This window comes from Chionomys nivalis, chromosome 8 (genome assembly GCF_950005125.1).
Source record: "Chionomys nivalis chromosome 8, mChiNiv1.1, whole genome shotgun sequence".
Taxonomy (NCBI): Eukaryota; Metazoa; Chordata; class Mammalia; order Rodentia; family Cricetidae; genus Chionomys; species Chionomys nivalis.
In genome coordinates this window covers 46,387,489-46,410,975 of record NC_080093.1, presented here as the reverse complement: position 1 = coordinate 46,410,975, position 23,487 = coordinate 46,387,489, and the positions used below count along the sequence as shown (strand labels likewise).

Here is a 23,487-nt window from a genome sequence, read left to right as displayed (position 1 = left end):
CCCAAGAAAAGTAGAGGTGGGGAAACAATGTGATACAAATTATGATTAGCTCCTTACGGGTTCTCTGCCTCTGTGGAGCAACAAGCAGTTGGTCTCTCTTGGCTGGGGGTCCTGGAGGGCTTCCCCTGTGCAGGCTGAGCCTCTCTTTCCAATTTAAATATTGGTTAGTCCAGTTAGATCTCAGGATGACACAGCATGGGCCCCTTCCTGATACAGCCAGCAGACATCCCCCCCCTCCCACCCGACCTCACATGTCCCTCATGCCCTCAGCCTTCCTGACCTCCCCCTTTCCTCTACCCTCTTGCATGATCCTCGCTGGGTATTCCCAATGGCCCTCCTGAGAGACGCCACCCCACCCTGTTTCTCCTAACCTGATAGCAGCAGCCTCAAGCCACAGTTTACAGTATGGCCTTGATGGCGAAGCCTAGCTCTACCGGAAGGGCCTTGGGGAAGCCTGGCAAGGGGCATCTAGATTACCCTCAAGCCCAGCCCCTCTTACCCTCCTATCAAAACGCATTCTGTAGGAAATGTTACCACAACAACATCTAAAACAAACAAACAAGATTGTAAAAATAGGAAAGAAGCAGTGAGCGGTCAAGTGCTGGCCATGCTGGCCGTGCTGGTCACCCTGTCCTGGGGAGAGCAGCTCAGGGCTCTCCTGCAAGGTCCACATCCAACAGTCTCTAGGGACTTGCCGGAGGATTTGAAAAAAGGTCTGACCCCAAGCCCAGGGTCTTGGGTCTGTGAATTAAGAAGCATCTGGTCCGAGTGGGAGATAGGTTAGGCTCCAGGCTGGTCAGTCCCCTTCAGCCTGGCCACCACCTCTGCTGAGCCCACACAAGGGACAGTCCCTTTGGTCTCTGGAGTTGGGTAGATGATGAACGAGAACCTGCACAACCCCAGGGCCTGGAGCTGTGATGGTGGGCATGGGAGAACTTTTCCTTGGGCCTCAAAGTCTAAGCTGGCCCTGGGCAGCCAGAGGGAGGCCCTTATGTACCAATTCCAGTCAAGGGAAGGAAACCCAGAACACAAATTATGTCTTCACCCAAACAACCAGACCATAGGCTGGCAGGGAGTACAGAGCCAATTCCTGGACCCTGCTCCACAGAGCGGGTCTGTGGGGACAAGGGAGTGAGGATTAATTTCTGACGGCTAGACTGCAAGAGCAGAGTCGTATACCAGGGATCTTCTAGGTGCAGAAGTTAGAGGCGGAGATGCAACCACTAGCTTCAGCCACTTCTCTCCCGCTCTTTGGGAGAAGGGCCTGGGAGGCAGAGGGCACAGGGCTAGGGCTGACAAAGGGGGAACCCCGTGAGGATAAGATAGGGGGGTGGGGAGAACAAGAAAGGATGCAAGACCAAGTATGGGGAACGTGAGCCAGTGAACACTTTAGTCTCATGAAAACCCTTCAGAACAAAAGCCCTCCCCTCCCTCTGGCCCTCACTCCAGCTGTGCCCCTCCCCCAGGGGTGCCCTGAGGACTGCAGCTTCATTTATGGAGGTAGGCATCCAGCCACAGCTCCCCAGACTTCTTCAGGGACCTGTAAAGACACAGAGAGAGGACCAGGGCTCAGGAACGAGGATGGAAAGACATGTGGGACATGAGGGAAGTCATGTTACCCATCTCAGCTACTGACCAGAGCTTGCCACTTACCACACAGGCTGTGGGCAAGGAGAGAGAGGAGGTCCTCTTCCAGGCCTGAGTGGACCAGAGGTCAGTAGTCCCTACTGTGAGCTGGAGTCTCTACTGTAAGGTTTGCCATGTGCCTCTCACCTCCTCAGCCCCACCGCACCTCTGGCCCCTCCCCGTGCCTCAGAGCCCTAGCACCTGCCAAGCCCACATCCCTCACCTCACAATGTCCAGCATGGCCCTCAGCAGTGACTTCTCCTGGTACTTGATGCCGTGCTTGGTGCAGAGAGACTTCACTAGCGGGGCGACCTTGTGCAAGTTGTGCCGTGGCATGGTGGGGAAGAGGCTGAGGGGGCAGGTAGACAGAGTGAGAGCAGGGCGGGCCCCATGCTCTCCACCTCTCCCTACAGCCCAGGGAGGGAGGCAGGTCTGAGGCCCTATCTGCGATCCAGATAAGACTGTGCAGCTCCCACCAGCTGTCTACAGGGGCTACTAGTGATGTACAGAGGGGCGATTTATGAGCAGGGGTACTCCAGAAAGCCATATTGGTACTGCACAGCCAGAGACAAGGGTCTGAGTGTTATGGCTCATGCCTGTAGTCTCATTATGGGGTGGACAAGGCAGTTCAATTTATTCCTGTAAGTTCAACTCCCAGCTTCAAAAAGTAAGAAACAGATGGGAGACGATGAGAAGCATGATAAACGATAAGACAAAGGCAGATGCACTAGAGACAGTCCCTCAGCCACCCGGGGAACCAGATAGGCTATCGATCAGGTCCTCAGTTTCCCAGTCAATAAAGTGGGAGTGAGTTCCTCTGCCCTGGGAGCATTATAGGACTGAGAGATGGTCTTCACGCTTTCTGTATCTGCAGAGCAGCCACACAGGAGAAAGCCCCTCTCCTGCCCAGCCGTGTTCTCAGATGGTGCAGTGGCCTTGCCAATGAGAGAAGATAGACCTGCATGGTACCCTTGGCCCGTGGGCTGGTGACCGCTGCCCTCCCAAACTCCTTGTCTTCCCCGCCCCACTCCCACCTTCCTGGGCCACACTCACTGGTGCTCAATCTGAAAGTTGAGATGCCCGCAGAACCAGTCATTGAAGAAGGACTGCTCCACATTGCAGGTGGCTGTCAGCTGCAGAGGGGACAGGGGATAAGTGGCTGGGGATAAAAAGAAAACCAAAGGACCTAGACTTACCTCATAAAGGTCACCTTACCCAGGGTCTCAGGGCCACCTCTCTAGTCGTACCATTCTACCTGGAAGCCTCAGCCCACCCAAATTCCCCAAGGATCCTCTGGAAGATTCCTGTCATTCCTTCCATGTTTTCTTCTGTGTCATTCGTAACTCATTCTAGCCTTGGACTCCTGATCCTCTGTCTCCCTGTCCCAAGAACTAAGAGTACAAGTATGGGCCACCATACTGGGTTCACTGGGTACTGGAGATCAAATCCAGGACTGTATGCATGCTAGGCAAGCCTCAGCTGAGCTACATCTCTAATCTTTCCCACCACCCTTTCCTGCTTAGCTCGGAGGCTGCCAACAGGCTACAAGTAGAACTAGGGAAGCCCAGCATAGCCCTGGATCCACCAAAGTAGCCAAGTCTGGGTGAAGGCACGGACAGTGGGGTCCGGGCTTTGCCGGGTCCCTCACCTGGCTGCTGAACCAGTCCCGGTAGTGATCAAGATCAATCTCCATGACGATGTGGTTCATCTGAGTGACCCACACAAACCAGTGACTCTCCAGAAACCTAGAAGACAGTGCAGCTCAGTACAGTTCAGCCTCAAGGGCGGGGGGCGGGAAGCCACACAGAAACAGACCCACTGTACCTACCCTACCCCCATGGCAGGTAGGAACAGGCTTCACATCACAGAGTCAGTGCTCTCAGAAGTACAGGGTGAGCCAGCAAAGCTGGGGTACCTGATGAAGTTGAGGAAAACCAGGGCTCCCAGGATGCCGTAGAAAGGGATGTAGGTATAGAAGAAACGCACATAGTAGCTGATGGACCAGGCCAAGTCCTATAGGGGAAACATGATTAGACTTGACCCGCCCTACCCTATTTGGCATGGTGTACCTAACCACAGAGGCATGTATACACACAGCTCACTCCTTGGCACAGGTGTTCAGAAGAAACCACAGCAGGCTGCTAGAAAGTTGGGACACTTGCTTAAGCTACCTGTTTACATGGAGTTTGCATGGTGAGTTTCAGGAAAGAAATGGGATATTGGCTAGCAGGTAGCCAGGAGGTGCAGAGGAACTGTAATGTGAGCCCCCAACATATGGTCAGTCATGGGCCACCCTCAGCCTTGCGCCTGCTCAGGCACCTGGATTCCTTCCTTTCTCAGGAGGGAAAGGGCCAGGAGACACAGGCCACCCCTCCCTGCAATCCGGCCCAGGTCACTTCTCAGATTGGACTCTCTTCTTAGGCCCTCCCCCTCCTCATTTTGTCTGCCCCTCCTTGGAGCTGGTAGCAAGGTCCTAAGCTTGGAAATCTCTTGGGAAGCCTCTGCCCCCTGTCACAGGCTCACAAGCAGTCATTCTCCAGAGATCCAGGTCTCTCCACTTCCTCTGCCACTCAAGTCATGTCTTGGCTGGACCACAGCAAGAGCCTCCCTTGGCTTGCTCTCCTACCGATGGTCCTCATGCCTCCAGAGCAACCAATGACCTCTGCTCCAAACAGGTCCCACCTCCTGCTACAAGAGCCTCCCAAGTAATCCAAGTGGCCATTGAGCTTTGCAGGATCCAGAAGTCCTCTTGCCTCAGCTCCCCAACTCAGCTCTCTGTTTTGGTAGTCGGAAATGCTCGTGCCTAGCCTATACTTACACAGAAAGTTATTTCAACAAGGACTGGCGTCTCTGAGGCAGTGGGAAAACCCTGCAGAAGGGCTGGAGAGTTGGTTTACTGGATAATAGCACTGGCTACTCTTCCAGGGGACATGGTTCGATTCCCAGAACCCATACTGAGGCTCATGGGCATCTGTAACCTTAGGTCCAGGTGACCTAATATCCTCTTCTGGCCTCTGCAGGCACCAGGCAGTGCACAGATACACATGCAGACAAGCAGACAAAACACTCGTACACATGAAATTAAAGACGAAACCAAAACCAAACCAAAGATCTTGAAATGACAACAGAATCTGGCACACTGATGACTTAGTTCATGCACAAAATGGAGAAGAAAACCAGAATCATATTGATGATGACAACATGGCAGATACCAGAATGATTTAGGGAACAAGGGTGGCCTTAGTCAGGGCTTTCTTGGTTGCAAGGAATTGAGGCTGGTCCTTAGCGCCATTCCAGGTGATCAGAGTGCTGTCAGCTGAGTAGGAAAAGGATCTCAGGAGGGTCGAGGTAGGAACAGATGCAACAGCTAGAAGTGGCTGAAGACAGAATGCTCATATCTGGCAAGGTGCTGGTTTTGGTCAAGAGGAGGCACAACAGCAAGCTCGTCATACTTTGATCATCCCCTACCTCATACCCTGGCCTGAGTTTGAACTCAGGGTCTCATGCATGCTAGGCAAGCACTCTGCCACTGAGTCATATCCCCAACCCCACTTTAATCTACTGTATAAATGCAGTGCATAAGTATGTATGTATGTATATATATATGTGTGTGTGCACACATGCACGTGCACAGAGAGAGAGAGAGAGAGAGAGAGAGAGAGAGAGAGAGAGAGAGAGAGAGAGAGAATAAATGCATGGCCAGGCATGGCTTGGGAAGTAGAGGCATGAAGATTGTGAGTTCAAGGCTAGCTTGGGCAATATAGTGAGGTCCTATTTCAAAATTAAGTAAGTAAATAAATAAATGTATGGAAAGCCTGAATAAACAACAGGGAGACTACCAAGGTAATTTGCTTCGGATAATCAGTCCCAGGAAAGTGGGGTCTGAAAAGTATCCCAGGCAGTGCTGCGGGTGCCTGTGCTGGGTCATGAGCACTCTTTCAGATTCTTAGGGCTTCCCATCTCCATTCTCAAGGCTAGGGTCTCCCAGCCCCCACAGTATGTACTGGTACAAGACAATTCTTCACCATGGGGCTTTGTGGGATGTTTACCACCCCTCTTGGCTAGATGCTGGGCTAGCATCATCTTCCCACTGCTAACTCTGATAGTCATAAATGTCTCCAGATACTGCCAATGGCCCAGCAGAACTGCTCAGGACCTGGTTACAGCTGCTCTGGAGGCAAGGCCAGGGAGCCTGTCAGAGTCCCCTGGCTCTGCCAATTTCCCTTCCTGCTCTTCCTAGTTGATGCTTTATTCTTTGTGAAACAACACACACACACACACACACAATAAATCTAGGGATATAAAGGTGACTCATTTTCTCATAACTGAGGGTCTGAATTCGATCCCCCAGGATCCCCTGCATGAATAGTGATGCGTGCTTGTAACCCCAGCATTGAGGAGACAGGATGAGGAAGACTGCTGGGGCTCTCTGGCAGCCAGTCTAGCCTAATTGGTGAGCTCCAGGCCAGTGAGACCCTGACTCAGAGGAGGAAGATGGTGTTCCTATGGATGACACCCAAGTTTGTCGTCTAGCTGCCACAAACATGGGCACACAGTAACTGTAATGCTCATTACAGCACAAAACAACAGCTGTATGTGTGTGCATATGCCTAGGCTGTGGTACAAACACACACACACACAGCGCCAGCGAGTGAGTGAAGCTCTAAGATGCCCTACAGATATAGGGCGCTGCTGTGTGAAAGTGAGGAGGCTCAGTGTGGGGCTGTGGGTAGAAGAATGTGGCATCAGGAGTTCACTATGTCCCTTAGTGTCATACTGGGCAAGGCACAAACTTTCAGTCTCAGTAATTCTCATTGTGAAACTTTGCTGTTGTCTTCATTGATGTGGGGTTCTTTTGTTTGTTGGTTGTTGGTTTTGTTTTGAGACAGTCTTTTCTTGTATCCCTGACTGACCTGGTGCTCACTGTTAGACCAGGCTAGCCTCGAACTCACAGTGATCCTCCTGCCTCTACCTCCTAAGTGCTGGGATTAAAGGCGTGCGCCACCATATGCAGCCACTGATGTGATTTCAAAAGGCTAAGAACACACACTAAGGGGCCGTGCACTTGTCTGCTCTCTCCTGAGAGCAGGGAGCATGTTTTCACCCCAGCTTCAAGTCTCTGCCTGTAGGAACTACTCCCCAGAGCTTACTCTACCATGGGTAGATATTCATCTTGTACAAAAATGGCAGTTATACCTCTATGTAAAACCAAGCTTGCCTCCTCAAACCCACACACAGCCTGCCTCCATCCATGGAGGGACCTCTAAGCCTATTGTTTTAGGTAGAACATGCCCTCTGTGATGGCTAATTTTGTTTGTCAACTTGACTACATCTGGAATCAACTAAAAGAATCACAGAAGAATGAAGCTTTTGCTTTTTGCCTGCTTGCCCTCACTCTTGCTGCCGAGTTCATCCATTCTTTTGCTGTGGCATTCCTTCATTGATGTTAGAATCCACTCTCTAGGGATCCTCTGGGACTCCAGCACCAAACTGGGACTGCTGAGACATCCAGTCTCATGGGCTGAACGACTACCAGATGCTTGGCTTTTCTTTCAGGAGACAGCCATTGTACTATGTTCACAGCCTATAAGCCACTCCGGTAATCGTGTGTGTGTGTATGTGTGTGCGTGCACACACACACATATTCATTTTATCCGTTCTATTCCTTTAGAGAACTCTAATGCACCTTCCAGACTCATACACTGATATTCTAACCCCCAGAACTTCAAAAGGCAATGTCTTTGGACATGGCTAAAGTCCTTGCTAACAGAACTCATTAACACAAGGTCATTCCACATAGGTCATAATGCAACAGGACGAGTGTCATCCTATGAGAAAGAAACAAAGCTGGAGGTACAGCTCAGCTGGTAAAGTGCTTGCAACTTTAATGCCCCAAACCTATGTACAAAAGCTGGACACCATGGCACACACTTGCAATCCTGGTGCTGGGGAGGTAGAGTCAGACAGATTTTGGGGCTTGCTGGATAGACCAGCCTAATCTGTAAGCTCCCGGTCAGTGACAGACCCTGCCTCAAAGGAAGTGACACCTGAGGTTTCTGTGGTGGGTGAGTGAGAATACCCCTGCAGAGGCTCATACATTTGAATATTTGGGTCCCAGCTGGTGGAACCGTTTGGGAAGGATTAGGAGGTGTGGCCTCGTTGAAGGAGCTGTGTCACTGGGGATGGGTTTTGAGGTTTCAAAAGTGCACATCATTCCCAATTAACACTCTGCCTCATAGCTGTGTCTCAAGATGTGAGCTCTTAGTTACTGCTCCAGCGCCGTGCCTGCCAGCCTGCCCCCATGGTCCCCGCCACGGTGGTCAACAACCCTCACCCTCTGAAACTGTAATCCCCCAGTAATCTTTCTTTTATAAATTGTCTTGGTCATGGTGTCTTGTCACTTGAACAGTAACTAAGACCACTGTCATCTGGCCTCCACATGCACACACGTGCAAACACACCTATACACATACATGGATGCACAAACACACACAAATACACATTAGTAAAACAGGGGAACATTGGAACACAGATACAAAAAGGCCTAGAAGGAAGATGATGCAAAGAAAGACAAAGAGAACCTGGTCATCTACCAGTTAAGGGGAGGGGCCTGGATCCCCACCCCTACTCCCCAGGCTGCTGTCAATTGGTTTTAGATTTCTTGCCTCCAGGGAGTAAGAAAATATGTTTCTATTGCTGAGGCTATCCACTTCCCTGGGAACTTTCTAAAGAACTCTGCAAGGGCAATGACTGCCAGGTAGATTCCCTCCAGGTATGTATTGGAGGCATCGTCACAATTGACATGCTGTAGCCTTCATCACCTTCTTGGCTCATGGCTTTCTTGGCTCTGGTGGCCTCAGAGACAGTCCCCTCCTAAGACTGATAAAGCGGCTACACGTAGGAAGAGATGTATGGGGATTTGCAGGCCCAGAGAGGCGCCAGGGGCTCAGTGCCCCGTCACACTCACCCACCGCTGGCCAGCACCATTTGACTTACCACCCAGTCCCTGCGGATGATCATGGTCTTGAGGATCTGGTACTGGAAGTACACAGGGATAAGCAGCGGTGGTCCGACTGTAGAGAGAGCAGAGGCCTGTCAGAGGTGAAGGAACTTGTCGCCACCTGCCGGGCAGCTCGACAGTCAGGTGTCTGGGAGTCTAGAGGAAGGTAACGGGGTCCAGTCAAGTTTGCACAAGCTGGCTGCTGGCACCCTTCTCTTGGGTAGGCGCACCGCCAATTTGCCGCTTTGAGAAGGGTGTGGGAGGAAATGGGGCAGATGGGCACACAGGGGTGAGAGCATGGCTGGGCACTTCTGGTACTCACTCAGGAAGAAGTATTCATACTGGTGGTTGTAGGGCAGGTAGTTCAGCTTCTTCTTGCCGTACTGAGGAGAGAGGAAGGGAGTGAAGACGAGCCTCAGTCCCCCACCTCCAACCTTCTTTCCACGCCACCGACCTCAGTGGAGACCTCATCTCTTTCCCACCTATCTGTATCTGGGTTCAACAAGGCTTCTGCTGCCAATTTCCTTGAGCCTGGCTACACTGTAGTGTTTTTACCGGAGTTAGGGTGAGTTATGCTCAGCCACCTTTCCGCAATGGATCAATTAAGGAAACGGAGAAAACAGAGAAGGGAGATTTAGTCAGTGTGATCACACTGTGAAGAAAAGAATTAAGAGGTCCAGTAAAACACACTACCCCACACCCTTATCCATCATTGGGATCCTAAAAGGACGTTCTGGTTTAAACCAAAAGCAAGAGGTATATATAACTAAGCGGGTCTGATCAAGATATGATCCTGCTCGTCACTGACCTACCTTTGTCTCTGGTCCAGTCTTTCCTGCAAGGTGGTCTGACAAGTTCTCAGAATTAGGTGAGATCTCTCTGGGAGACAAGCTCTTCCCTGGCTGGCACCAGGCTTTAGCCTTTTCTTTCTCCCAGCATGTAATTCCTGGGTAATTTCCAATTTCTTGGGGTCTGTTATTCAATAGTCTGAGAGCCAAACTGTTTTAAAATACCTTCATTCCTGCCAGCATCGTGAGGCTAAAATCCCAGGCCAGCCCTCAGTTTGGCTGCCAAAGTTCAGGCTCACAGTTAATCACTACCCAAGGACATGAGAAGTAGGCCTCCTGTTGTCTGTCTTTTCTTTCCTTTCCTTCTTTTTTTTTTTTTTTCTGTTGTAATTTTGTTGGAAGAGTTGGAAATGGACTTCAGGGCCATGCTAAGCAAGTCCTCTGCCACCCAGCTACACTCCTAACCCTTGGGTGAAGTTGGAGATGAACAATAAAAAAGTTTACATAAGCCTAGGTACCCCACGAGGAACTTCTGGGACTGCCTCTACCTCTACCCTTTTGGGAATGACAGAGGTTCCCAGGTCTCAATGGGGCACTCCCTGGGCACTGTTAACAGCTAAGAGAAAGCAACAAGAACCAGGAATTCTTAACAGTCACAGTCCTGGGAACATCTATTCTCGAGACTTTACAGTCATTTCTCAAGGTTAATCTCTTCCCCAGCGGTTTTCGATACAGGAGGAAGCCAGTTAGGCAGATGAGGCCGTACACGACCGAAGAGATGGCTCATCTGTTAGGAGCACTTGTTCCAGAGGACCCAGGCCTGGCTCCCAGCAGGTGACTCGCAACCATCTATAACTCCAGCTCCAGGGGATCCGATGCCCTCTTCTGACCTCTCTTGGGCATCATGCACTCACGTGGTGCACACACAGACAGAGAAGTTATATACCTAACATAAAATATGCACGGAATAAAATAATAGAAGCAGCAGCAGCAGTCAGCCTTTAATCCCAGGGCCTGACCCCTAGGGAGCAGCCCACCCAACACTGCCACACAGCAAGGAGCACCTGCGCTTTTTGCTTGCAGTGCTGGACGGGGAGTGGAGTGGGGTGAAGGGGAGTGTAAGCCTGTGCTAGGAGTCAACAGATCCAAACGTATTAGATGCTGCTTCTTGCCAACACAGAGCCCATGCAGGTCCCCAGGTCTCTCTGAGCATGTCTGGATTTCAAGTTATTGGTTGTTAAGCGTTGCCAATGGGAACTTCAACATAATGACCAGTTGACTCCAGTGCAATGCCGCCCTTCCCTCTCCAGACACAAAACTTATGTCACCCTCCTAGAACACTTCTGGGGATCGGGAGAGCAAAATGAAAGAAGATGATGAAAACCTGGATGTCTCCTAAGCTGACACCTCTGCCCCCCAAGTGAAAACGGAGTGAGAAGTGTGTGTCAAAATCACAGAAGTCCATGGGCTCCCACAAGGTAGGGGTGTGGGTGGGAACAAAGTCCAGTCTGTCCCCAGAATGTGTGTCTTGGTGCCAGTGGCCATGGTCACACGCCTGCTGAAGGACAACCAGAAATGATCATTTTGTTCCTTGTAGCCTCCTGTGTCTTGGCAAGGACCTCATGCATTCCCAGAAAGTATGTCGTGTACACAGAGTCTGTCATTAGAGTCAGGCCTGAGGTTGGCCTAAGACAGGTCAGAGCCAGGGAAGCCTCAGAGGGGCCTTTGATGGTTTCCCAGGAAAAGTAGGGGACGTGAAAGGTGGGCACAGAGGGACGAGAGATACCCCCCTAAGGTGCCCAGTGAGTTCGGGGAGCAGCTGCCAGGGGAACATAAGGACAGGCCCTGAGTCCTGCTCTGACCTCCTCCCAGGATCCAGTGAACTGGCACCCAAGCCCAGACTGAATGCAGGCTTCCCAGCCCTGGTTGCCCCCTTTATCTGTTCCCTCTGGAGACAGTGCTGGCTAGTTTTATGTCAATGATACGAAGTCACTGGAGAGGAGGGGGCCTCAACTGAGAAAACGCCTCAGTAAAATCAGACTACAGGCAGGCCAGCAGGGCTTTGTCTTAGTTAGTGATTGAGAGGAGCAGACCCTGCCCATTGTGGGTGGGGACGCCCCTGGACTGGTGGACCTGGGTTCTATAAGAAAGCACACTGAACAAGTCATGGGGAGTAAGCTAGGAAGCAGCATTCCTCCATAGTCTCTGCATCAGCTCCTGCCTCCAGGTTTCTGCCCCGTTTGAGATCCTGTCCTGACTTCCCTCAGTGATGGGCTATGATGTGGCGGTATAAACCAAATAAACCTTTTCCTCCCACCTTGCTTTTAGTCATGGCGTTTCATCATAGCAATAGTAACCCTAACTAAGACAGAGACTGAGCATCAAGGATGATCTTCAGGTCAGCAGAGGCCAGAAGGCCCCTTAGAGGACTATGGGGGAGAGGATCACCAGGAGAGACCATTTGAAGGTTGTATTTGCATAGCCAGTACTGTTTCCATTGGCTTATGGTCACCGTGGGGGATAACTGAGACCGTATGGCTGCCTCCAGCTGCCTCTAGTTGGTAAGCATTGTTGGCTTTCAATATCCCTGATTGACCCAACATGGCCAGGCCACCCCAGGCAGTGGCAGGTCTCAGAACCAATCTCTATGGATGCCCAATCTTAGGGATGCAGGAACTCAGCATTTGGAAACAACTCTCCTTTAAACCAAACTGCTTAACCTCTGTGACCTTTGGGTTCCTTGCGGCAAAGTGGAGGTATGGTGCGTACTTCATAGGGATTCTGAGAGCCCAATGAATGAAGGAGATACAGAGGCATTATGGGATGGTGAGCAGTGTCATTTATAGTGACATATTCATGCACAAAGTGACATGCTGACACAGCACTGCATGTCTGTTTCCAACTCAGCAGCCTCTGAAGGGACAGCTCCAAAGGGATGTTAGGGAATGGCTGAGCCACCTCTCTTACTCAAAGCTCCTTTAGATGGTTAATATTGACTGTCAACTTCCTGGTAAGTCTAGATGGAGTTCCTTACGGTTGGAAAAGATGCAGGTGCACCATGTCGTGCATTAGGGTCTTAAACTGAATAAAAAGAAAAAGAAGCAAGCTGAGCACCAGTATCCATCTCTCCCTGCTTCCTGACCGGCCCTCCACCCTGATGGACTGAAACCCCGCAAACTGTAAGCCAAAGAACCCCCCACCCCCCACTAAGATGTTTCATGTCAGGCTTTTCAGTCAAAGCAATGAGAAAATAAACAGGCACACCCACAAAGCACAAACTGTGGTCTTAGGGATACCAGGCCCTGCCCTGTGATGCTTCTCCAGCTTGTTCTACTTGGCTCATGGCTTGTCAAGTCAGGGGATCAAGAAATCGATGCAGAGAGGAGCTTCACCAAGGGCTGGCAAGCTGGTGTCCTAGGTGGTAGCTCTACCATGACTTTGAGTATGTCATTTTCTTTCTGCCTTAGAGGTTCTAGTTACATAACGGCCGATGACAGCTCCCGCCTCACAGGTTAAATAAAGAGTATACAGTGTTGTCCACACTTGGGGTGCAGGTCCACAGAGTCACTCATCAAGTTACTCTTCCTTACAATTGGGAGGTGCTAAGGCCAAAGTAAGGGGACAAGAGGATCCTACTCGGCTCCTCTCCTGTCCCACAAAGGAAGGAAGCTGGGGGAGTCAGTACAAGCCGCGGGGAGGAGCCAGGAAAACAAACGACACTTTTACTAACTAATCTGTTGTGACCAGAGCCCAAGACGGAGATGGCGGCACACAGAGCTCTCATCGAACTGGGACATCTGAAGACCACAGCTGGAACCATGAGAGGGCAGGAAGCAGAACATGCTGCCAGCCCTGCTGTGACAGGTTAATTGAAGTGGGAGACCCCCTTACCTGTGGGTGGCACTACTCCCTGGCTGCAGTCTAGGACAAATATAAAACAGAAAGCAAGCTGAACACCAGCATTCACCTCCACTTCATGACTATGAACACAGTGACCGGCCAGCCCTGTTCCTTCCACCATGCCTTCTCTATCATAAAGGAATAACTACCCTGGAAATCTAAGCAAAAATAAGTCCTTCTTTCTTAAATGGCTTCTTGTTAGGTTTTTGGTTTTTTTTTTTGTTTTTTGTCACAACAATGAGAAAAGTAACTAATATATAGAACTGGTACCAAGAAGTGTGGCCATTGTGTGATAATCTTGACCATGTGGTTGGTAGTGCTGGGGACTGGCTTGTGGGAGGAATGGGGAAGTTGTGACGTAAGCTGAAGAGGCCCCAGAATGCTGTAAGCAGGGCTTCCTGGGTCATTCTGTGGGGAGTCTGGAAGATCAGAAGGCTGAAAGGCTGAGGTTTGGGAAGGGGACAAGGGCTCGTTCAGGAAACGGGCAGGAGGCCACTTGTGTGGTATTCTGGCAACGAATCTGACTATGTCCTGAGAACTTGGGTGAGGCTGAATTCAACAGCAGTGGATTAATTAATGTGTTTGATGGAGGAAATCTCAAGGCAGAGGACGAGCTGTCTGTGGATCAGGTCAAGTTTACATCGAAAGAGCGACACGGAAGGGCAAATGCTAAAGATTCTAATAGGCTAAGGGAATGGGCTCAGATAAACAGAGAACTGTAGCCAACGCTTAAACTACAACAGAGGCTGTGACTGCTGACAGAGGCTGTGGCTGACTGTGGACAGAAGCTGTGACTGTCCCTGTTACCACAGGCTGTGACAGTGACTGTTGGCAGAGGCTGTGACAGCTAATAGAAGTTGTGATTGCTAACAGAATACCTCCCGTCTGGCCGGGCGGTGGTGGGGCACGCCTTTAATCCCAGCACTCGGGAGACAAAGGCAGGTGGATCTCTGTGAGTTCGAGACCAGCCTGGTCTACAAGAGCTAGTTCCAGGACAGGCTCCAAAACCACAGAGAAACTCTGTCTCGAAAAATCAAAAAAAAAAAAAAAAAAGAATACCTCCCGTCTTCACTGTTATAATAGGAAAGTTGTCCTCGGGTAAAGGCCCCACCTAACAAAGGCTCCAACTTGTAAAATGCAATCCCATTTGAAAAGAGAGATCCTGGACCTGTAGAGATAGCTGAGCACTTAAGAGCACTTGCTGCTTTTTTAGGGGACCTTGGTTTGATTCTCAGAATCCACATGGCATCTCACAACCACCTGAGATGTGGAAATGAAGTGTAAGTTACAATGAGACATCTCTTCCTCCATCATGTTCAAGATGCCAGAATCGTGGGACACCCTCCAAGGAACACTGCATGTATCCAATAGAGCCGGCTTGAGAGAGAGGCTAGGGGTGTGCAGGCAGCTCTGTTGCAGGGACAACGGTCCCCAAGCTCTATCACAATCCCTAGATGCTGCAAATGGAGCTTTAGATTGATACCATGCTGGATATCAATCCTACTTTGTTTGCTGTGCCCCTCTTTTAGGGATGTGAATGTTTACTCTGTGCCAATGCATATGGAATGTAGGCTTCAATGTTACAGGTGCTCACAGTGAGGAGGCTGCCCGAGTCTCAGAAGAGACTGTGCATGTACACTTTAAAAAAAAAAAAAAAAAAAAAGATGCATCTTTTATTTTTAGTTGTGTGTGTGTATGTGTGTCCATGGAGGCCAGAAGAGGGTGTCAGATCCTCTGGAGCTGGAATTACAAACAACTGTGAGCTGTGAGCTGCCCAACATGGCTTTCTAGGATCTGAACTCTGCTAGGAACTGAACTTGGGTCTTCTGGAAGAGTAGACTGATCTCAACGAGTTCCTGCACTGCAACTGTTAAAGACAACAGAGACTGTTGAAGTTGGACTGAATGCATTTTGCACTGTGAGATGCCATGAACTTCAGGGGAAGTTTGTGGCCTAAAAGGGAGGTGTCTGGGGTTTAAGAGATGGCACTGCGACAGTTAATACTGATTATCACCTTGGCAGGTCCTAGACTCACCTGGAAAAACCCGGGAGGGGTTATCTAGATTAGATTAACTGGGATGGGAAGACCTACACTAACCACAGGTAGCGTTACCCCACATGTTGATCTCCTCGACTGAATAAAAGGAGAAAGCAAACTGAGCATCAACATCCATCTCTGTTCCGAACTGCAGATGCCACAGCTAGCCAGCTTCCTGCTCCTGCCATCACGCCTTCTCTACCTTCATGGAAAGTGCTGCCTTTATCTCTAAATCCTAATAAACCCTCCCTTCTTTAAATGGCTTCCTGTCAGGCATTTGGTGGCAGCAAGAAGAAACAGAAATAACGCAGCAGTCACAGGCAAGGTCATGGAGAGGGACCTTTCGGGTTTGAGGAGTAACAAAGGCCTTCCTTGTCTGTCTAGAGCTGAGGGGCGGTTTGGCAGGAGTTGCCACAAGGTCAGTTGCTGCCTCTGAGAACTCACAAACTCATCTACAGAGCAACAAACAACGCGGCCACAGCCGGCACTGGAAGGATGCTAGATGCCCGCCCAAGTTCTCAAGAAGAGGGCCGCATGTGCCCTAGGCGCTGGGGTGGGGACTAAAGGTCCACCGGAAGCAGGAAGATAAGTAGAAAGTGGGGCGCTTCACAGATGTGTAGAGGGGGAAGCCCTCAGGCAGGAAGGCTGGCAGGCTCCCACTTCTGGGAACATATTAACTACCCGATGGGGACAGTGACATGGCAAAGGGAGGGGTGGCAAACAAGATTGTTGCACTTACCACAGTCTAATTAGGCTGAGAGTTCCCACCCAGCGCTGAAACCCCAGGCAGAAATAACAAAGTGGTGCCAGTAGAGAGAAGACATTGGCCTCCTTATTTATAAGAGTGTGATTGATTGATTGATTATTGCCTTCCCAGGGCAGTTGAACCAAAGGAAAAGCTAGAATCATCAAGAGGCCTCAGGAGACACTACCTGAGCACAGTGAGCCAGCCATCAACTGCTTCCTGCATACTGAAGAAGCCCTGGCATTAAAGGGCACATGTACATTTTAAAAGGAGCATGCATGAGGTATTATGCAAAGCAGAAAGCTTTGTCCAGGTCACACAGCCAGCATCCCGAGGGAGGCCCAACAGTCTGGAGTAGATACTGGGGTATAGGAAAGCTCACTGCTGTTTGGGAAGGGCAACTCAGCCCTTTAGGGGCTGAGGACATTGACTGACTCTAGAGAATGTAGAAGCAGATCATGTCACACCCAAATCCTCCCAGGGAAAAGTAACAAATTGAGGTTCAGTGACACAGCTCAGAGGCTACAGGAGCTTGCTGCCAAGCCTGAAAACCTCAGTTCCATCTCCAGAATGGTAGAACAGAACTAACTCAAACAAGTGGTCCTCACATAGATCACACACAAATTAAATGCATCGGTGTAACACACCCATACACACCCCAGCTAAAACGGAGAAGAAATCCAGGAGAGACACTGAATGCACATCCTACCAAACAAACCAAGGACGCCCTCCCGGAAGTCATAAATACAAGCAGGTAGTGCAAGATTGCTCTTCATATTTCAGTGACTCCAATGTCCTTGTGGCTAGTCTGCTCTGGTCATCCACATATGACGTAAAGGCCTTGGCGGGCATCAGTTTTGGAGCCTGGGATAGAGGCTTAAGGCCCTGAGGCATAGCCGTGTGTGGTTCTGTTGAACCCATGTGCTGGACTTGCGGTCACCCCAAGAAGAAACCAGGATTCCCTTTAGGCAATTGTGAGCACTTGTACACAATTCAACCAGAAACCCAGGAAACGTGGTGTTTCCCTTGTAAACACCTGATTGCCTGAGAGAGGCTTTCCGCGGACACCGTGATGCTGGCCTCCATCTTCAAATGCCACTGCCCACAGGACAAGCCGACTCCCACGACCTCCCTCCCAAAGTCAGCGGGCATTTGAGAAGTGAGACGGGCTGGAACTCACCAGCTACAGTGCAGCTGATCTGCAGAGCTGGTGATCCTGGCTTCCTTTGTTTGTCAGGAACTTGGGACTATCTGTGAGAAGAGCTAATGGCTTTACCGCAGATGTCAAGGAAGACTTTGTCCTCACTATCAGGAGACCTCAGAGCAATCAGTTCTACTATCCAAACACTTTTAACCAAAGGCTAACAGGCCATATCCTGAAGCAAAGACAGGTGTTGGACAGAGAATGAAATCCCTGCCTAGCCACAGTTCGGAACTGTGGCTGATGTCCTGTGCATCTTGGGTCAGACAGGGATATAAATCAGAACTGAGGGGGAGACGCTCTCTCGTCTATGTTACGAGCCTTGGATACCAACACAGCTAGGATACTGTGTTCTTCTATGACCCTGCTTACTGAGGGTAAGTTTGTATTCTCCCATAACTGCCTACTGAGGGCTCTGTTCTGCCCAGCACTGCCATTTCCCATCTCAATGTTGGGACTGAACCAAGGCCTTGAGCATTTCAGGCAAGGTCTCTGCCACTGAGCTATACCCACTGCTTGACTTGTGCCCACCCTCTGTGTATCTCCAAGATACAAACATGGATAGATTTTCCTCCTTCCTTCCTTCCTTCTTGTAAAGTAAACCCTACTCTACTTTTTAAAAAGTACAGAACAACTACCCCTTTTTCAAAAGACACTTCTTGCTGTGTAGACCTGGCTGGTCTCAAACTCACAGTATTCCCCTATCTCAGTATCCTGCTGTCTGAGATTAGAGGCATACACCACCACACCTAGATTGAGCACATTCTTTAAAAGCATCAAGAGAGCCTTATTTTACTTCTCTATGTAATGTGTTTGGATATTTTGCCTGAGTGTCTATGCATTATTTGCATGCCTGAAGAGGCCAGAAAGGGTGTCAGATCCTCTGAGACTAGAGTTACTGATAGGTGTGAGCTGCCATGCGCAGGTGTTGGGAGCCAAACCTGGGTCCTCTAAAAGCACAGCCAGTATTCTTAACTGTTGAGTCACCTCTCCAGCCCTATTTCATTTTTTAAAAATTAGCATTCTTTAAACTTTTCCCCCATTTATGTATATGTGTGCGTGCACACACATGCCACAGTGCATGTGCAGAGGTCAGAGGACAATTTAAAGATTTAATTTTCTCCTTCCATCATCATGTGGGCCTCAGGGAGCAAGCTCAGATTAGCAGGCTTGGCAGCCAGCATCTTTACCAACAGAACCACCTCACTAGCCCTTTATTTTGTTCTCGACAAAAGTCTCATTATCTGGACCAAGTTAAGCTAGAATTTGAAATCCTCCTGCCTCTATTTCCAGATTTCTGAGTTCTGACCTTATCACCATGCCTGGTTGGGTGTGCCTTTAGTGAAAGAAAATTAAGTGGCTGGGGATACAGAATCAGAGGAGAAAACTGAAGAGTTCAATGGTAGAACATGGGCTTAACACGTGTGAGGCCGTGAGTTTGAACCCCAGCACTTACCCCAAAGAGGGAAATTAGGATCAGTAGCACAAAACTTTCTCATGTCAAACAGTATGCATCCTGCTAGAATATGTAAATGGAACAGAACGGTACACAGTCCCCAAGAGCGAGACCAATCCCCTTGCACTCCTAGAACACATTAAAGCAGGGAGCTGCAGAAGAGAAGGCCTACGTTATTCCAGTTTTGTTTCTAAAGAAAAAAGTAGATGCATGGTATGGCAGTTTGGATAGGAACGACCCCCACAGACAGGAAGTGGCACTATTAGGAATCAGTATGGCCTTGTTGGAGGAAGTGTGTCATTGGAGGCAGGTTCTGAGGTCTCAGAAGCACAGGTCAGTTTACTTCCTGTTGCCTGTGGATCAAGACAGAGAACTCTCAGCTCCTCCAGCACCATGCTTGCTTGCAGGCTGCCATGCTTCTCGCCATGATAATGGACGAAACCTCTGAAGGTGTAAGCCAACCCCAATGAAATGTCTTCCTTTCTCCCTTCACAGCAATAGAAACCCTAACGAAGACAGATGTTCATATACACACAGAAGACGTTGAGGGCTGGAGACAAGGTTAGTAGCAGGCGCTTACAAAGCTATCTAGTTTCTCACTAACAGTGGTTATTATTGGGTCCATAAACTTGAGGCCAAGAGGCAATAAAGATAAAACACTGAATATACATTGCTATACTGTTTCAATATTTATACCAAGTATGTCCCCTATATTTATAATAAAAAAATAAAATGATAGTAAAATAAGTGTGAGCAAATAGAAGGAAGTATCCCAACAAAGATCTGAAGGCTTATCCTGGACTAACTGGTGAAAGACCAGACCCTCTGACACTTCCTGTCTTCTGTCTGAGCCTTGCTTTCTCATCTGCTGTTAAGGGCGGCTTGAACAGGCTGCTGTTCTCCAGATAACACTTCCTGCACACGGACTGGCCCACTGAACCATCATGGAGGCCTAGGATTCTGCCTTCTTGAAAAACTTGACCCAGTTTCCTGTGGGCAGAAGGGACGAATGCACTGAGCCTACTCATGAGGTTCTCTCTCAAGGAAGGCCATTCTACATAGCCTACAGCTGGGCTAACTCGGGGCAAACAGGAAAGGGTTCTGAGCAGTAGAAGGTGCGGATGTCCTGGCTGAATGCTGACCCTACAGGACTCCTTCCTTCCTCCCATGACACCTCCTAACCAATACCATCCCCTCACTCATACCTCAAGGGGCTGCCACTCGCCAAGGACAAACAGGTGCCGGCTATTTATGTCTGGATCCTTGTGGAAGACGTTGGGCTTGGCATGGTGCTGGAAGTGTCGATGGTTCCACCAGTTGGCGGAGGCACCCTGTAAGCAGAGAGGAGTGAGGTGAGCCACAAAGGTCAGTGAGCTTTTGACCTTGCAGTGATGGGTCTTGTTGGGAACCAGGTCCTGGTACTTCCCACACAAATGACTGGCTTCTCCATCACAGATGGGGATCATACCTGGAGTCCCTGGAAATCAGATGATAGCCCTGCCACTTCTGAGAGAGAGAGAGAAAAAGAGAAAGAGAGAGAGAGAGAGAGAGATTCAAAACAACCACGACAGAAACAAGTCAAATGTCCATGAAGTGGAACTGCAATGTGATATCCATACAACAGGATGTTTTAACTAAACCATGAGAAGGAATGACCTGGGCCGGCCAGTAGGATGGCTCAGTGACTGAAGGTGCCTTCCCCAAAGCCCGAGGACCTGAGTCTGATCTCTGGGACTCGCATGGCAGAAGGAGAGAACCACTCTTAAAAGTCGTCTCTGACTTCTGCATATATGCTGCGCTGCCCCCTCCCCAGTTAATAAATTCACAAATAAATGAAAAGAATGGACCACTAACACATGATATAAGCACGAGTGACCCCAGAACTACCGCACAGAGTGAAAGAAGCTAGTAAAAAAAACCCAAAAACAAAATTTCCACAGTTCATGAGCTCACCGACGTGAAGCTCGGTGGAAGAAAGCTGATGGCTAACCAGGGATGGGAGCGAGCAGCGATGAGGAAACAGGGTTGGGATACTGGAGAGCGGGCTGAAGATTGTGGGGATTTATTCAGTGGGTGATGAAGATGCTCTACAATTGTACGCAAGATATATAATCTGTGAATACTCTCCCAATTATGCCCAGCGTTCACTTTAAGTGAGCAAATGGCTCTCTGTGTGCGTTCTATCTAAAAACCACTATTGTATCTAAACTTTCCCCATGGGTCAAAGGCTTCCTTGTAACACCTGAAACAAAAGGAAACACTTGAAGGTCTAGGCACAGGCAGCCGTTTTCTGACCGGACACAGCCAGAATAGGCAAGTGTGGAGGCACTGAATTGAAACAATTGCTGGTGATGAGGCGGGAAGGGAGTCAAGCTTTGCCAACTATTCATCCAACGGGAGAGGAATGCAGAAGGTTACAACGGGAGACGTTCAAAGAATAAATAATCCATTCAATAAGTAGACCGATGAATTGATAATGATGCTGCTGCCTGAAAAGTGAGTACAAATGGCTAGTCTATGACAAAAGACTTGGTCCTTGGCAACAAAGGAGATGCAAATCACCACGCTGAGACTTCACCATCCCAGTTCAAACAGGCACCACCGAGAAAACGAGCAACAAATGCTGCTGAAGAAGCGTGTGTGTGTGTGTGTGTGTGTGTGTGTGTGGTGTGTGTGGTGTGTGTGTGTGTGCGGTGTGTGTGTGTGGTGTGTGTATGTGGTGTGTGTGTGTGTGTGTGTGTGTGGTGTGGGGGTGGGTGTGTTTGGGGGTGCTGATTCAGCGCTGGTGGGAAAGTAGATGAGTCCAGCTACTATGGAAAACAGTATAAAGGTTCCTCAAAAAACAAAGCCAAAAACTATTAGATGACCCAATTCTACCACACTTGGGATAGATAACAGACTGTCAGACACTCCTGATCACTGAAGCTCTATGAAGGACAGCCAACTCTCCTGGACAAGGTGGTTTGCACCTGTAATCCCAGCACTTGCGAGGTAGAGGCAAGAGGATGAGGAGTTCAAGGTCAGCTTCAGCTAGGCTGGAGACCAGCCTGGGCTACCTGTGACATGATATAAATAAATAAATGAATAATAAAATCTGAGTGTGGAATCTGCCCAGGCACCTTTCAGTGGATGAACAAATGAAGGAAACAAGGTATACAGACAACAGAATATGATTCAGCCATGACATTATGACATTTGCAGGAAAGGAACAGAACTGGAGATCACGTTAAGAGAAATAAGCCTGACTCAGAAAGACAAAAGCCACACATTTTCTTAGATATGGACTCTAGATTTAAAGATGAAAACACAAAGGTAGAAGTGAGATCATCTGGGAAGGAGAGGGAACCAGCACGAGGGGAGAAGGCAGCAAGAGGGTGGTAAAGGAGGAATGCGAACAAGTATCTTGTACAATTGGGTGAAAATGTCCTAGTGAAATCTTAAATTTTCAATAAATCGTATAGGCTGAAAAAAGTTAATATAAGTCTACAAAAAAAATATAAAGGCAGTTGAGTATTGGGGGGGGGATCCCAAGTTTTCTCAGGGTGGGAGTGTATCTCAGTTGATATAGTGCTTGTCTGTCATGAGTCCCTGTCAGTGAACACTGACTGACATCCAGGAGGAGCCAACATTTAGATGGCATCCTAGTCCCACAATACAGGAAGCACAGAAAGGGGACTTATGTATTTATTTGAATGCCACAGGTTGTTATGGCACCAGTTCTTAAAGCCTCCTTCAGAGGCGTGTCACTCAACAAACTTGCCAGGTGGCCCAAGTAAAACACAGGTCTTTTCTGTCCCTTCAAGAGCAGGTAAAACGTTGACCCGTAGATGGCTCTGTGCTTTGGTAGGGTCTGACCATCTGCAAAAAGGTCTAAACACAGCTCCCGAACACTGACAGCATGGGCGGTAACAACGAGGAACAGCCGCGGCCTTTGCAGTGACCTCAGGCCCCCGTAGGCAGCAGGCTTCAAAACCCATCCCAGCAAAAAGCGGCACAGCGGAGTGGGAAAGCTCCCAGGTTTAAGGAGTCGAATGATGCACATTCACATCGGAAGCCAAAAGGAACAAAATTTCCAAGAAAAGCATCGGATGGAAAAAGACCTGACGTGAGACACCTAGGAGCAAGGACTGTAAGAAGCTGGCTTCAGCAGACAGCGCACCGACCTAGAGATATCTGCAGAGTGAGGAGTGAGGGGCATCGAGGCTGCGCACACTCCCTCCCTGGACTTGGGACCAGGCACCATATTTCGACTTTTCATGCTAGCAGCCCTGCTTTGGGTCTCTCCCATTCTTCACCAGGCAAAGCTCTACTTATCCTTCAGCAATTCCTCCTCTATGGGACAGAGAAGCAGCATCTGTCTGAGGATTCCATGTTCTCAGAATAAGGGGCGATTGGTGTCTGCTCCAAGGCAGCTGCTGGGCTGGGCCCGGGGCGGGGTGGGGGGGTAGGCAGTGGTGAGCCAAGAGACGACATGCTTTTCTGAGGCCAGGCTGTCCTCAGACCTCCTTGGCCTCCCGAATACTAGGACTAGGTCATAGGATGCACACCACACCTGGGCACAAGAAGAGCCACCAGGGCTAGGTCATCGGATTGCAGCCTGGGGCAGAAGTTTTTCTTTTGCCAGTGTGCACTCTGGCAACTGCATCTATAATACATTCAGAATCTACTTTGGTGCTCGTCTTGTTTTCAAGTGAGAAATTCTGAGCTTGAGACACTTAAATAGTTGTAGGTTG

The 23,487-nt window shown here is 49.4% G+C and overlaps 1 protein-coding gene across 1 annotated transcript in view; it reads right to left on the bottom strand.

Annotated features, from left to right (window-relative positions):
- Positions 1–251: 251 nt before the first annotated feature.
- The window catches only part of Fads2 (fatty acid desaturase 2), a 39,382-nt gene continuing 16,146 nt past the window's right edge, over positions 252–23,487 (bottom strand). The window contains exons 5-12 of the mRNA XM_057776986.1: positions 19,960–20,085; positions 8,949–9,009; positions 8,623–8,699; positions 3,542–3,639; positions 3,275–3,371; positions 2,680–2,759; positions 1,850–1,975; positions 252–1,540 (exon numbers count right to left, since the gene is read on the bottom strand). Of these exons, the coding sequence (XP_057632969.1) occupies positions 1,489–1,540; positions 1,850–1,975; positions 2,680–2,759; positions 3,275–3,371; positions 3,542–3,639; positions 8,623–8,699; positions 8,949–9,009; positions 19,960–20,085 (717 nt within the window). The 3' untranslated portion in view covers positions 252–1,488. The remainder of the gene's footprint in view (positions 1,541–1,849; positions 1,976–2,679; positions 2,760–3,274; positions 3,372–3,541; positions 3,640–8,622; positions 8,700–8,948; positions 9,010–19,959; positions 20,086–23,487) is intronic.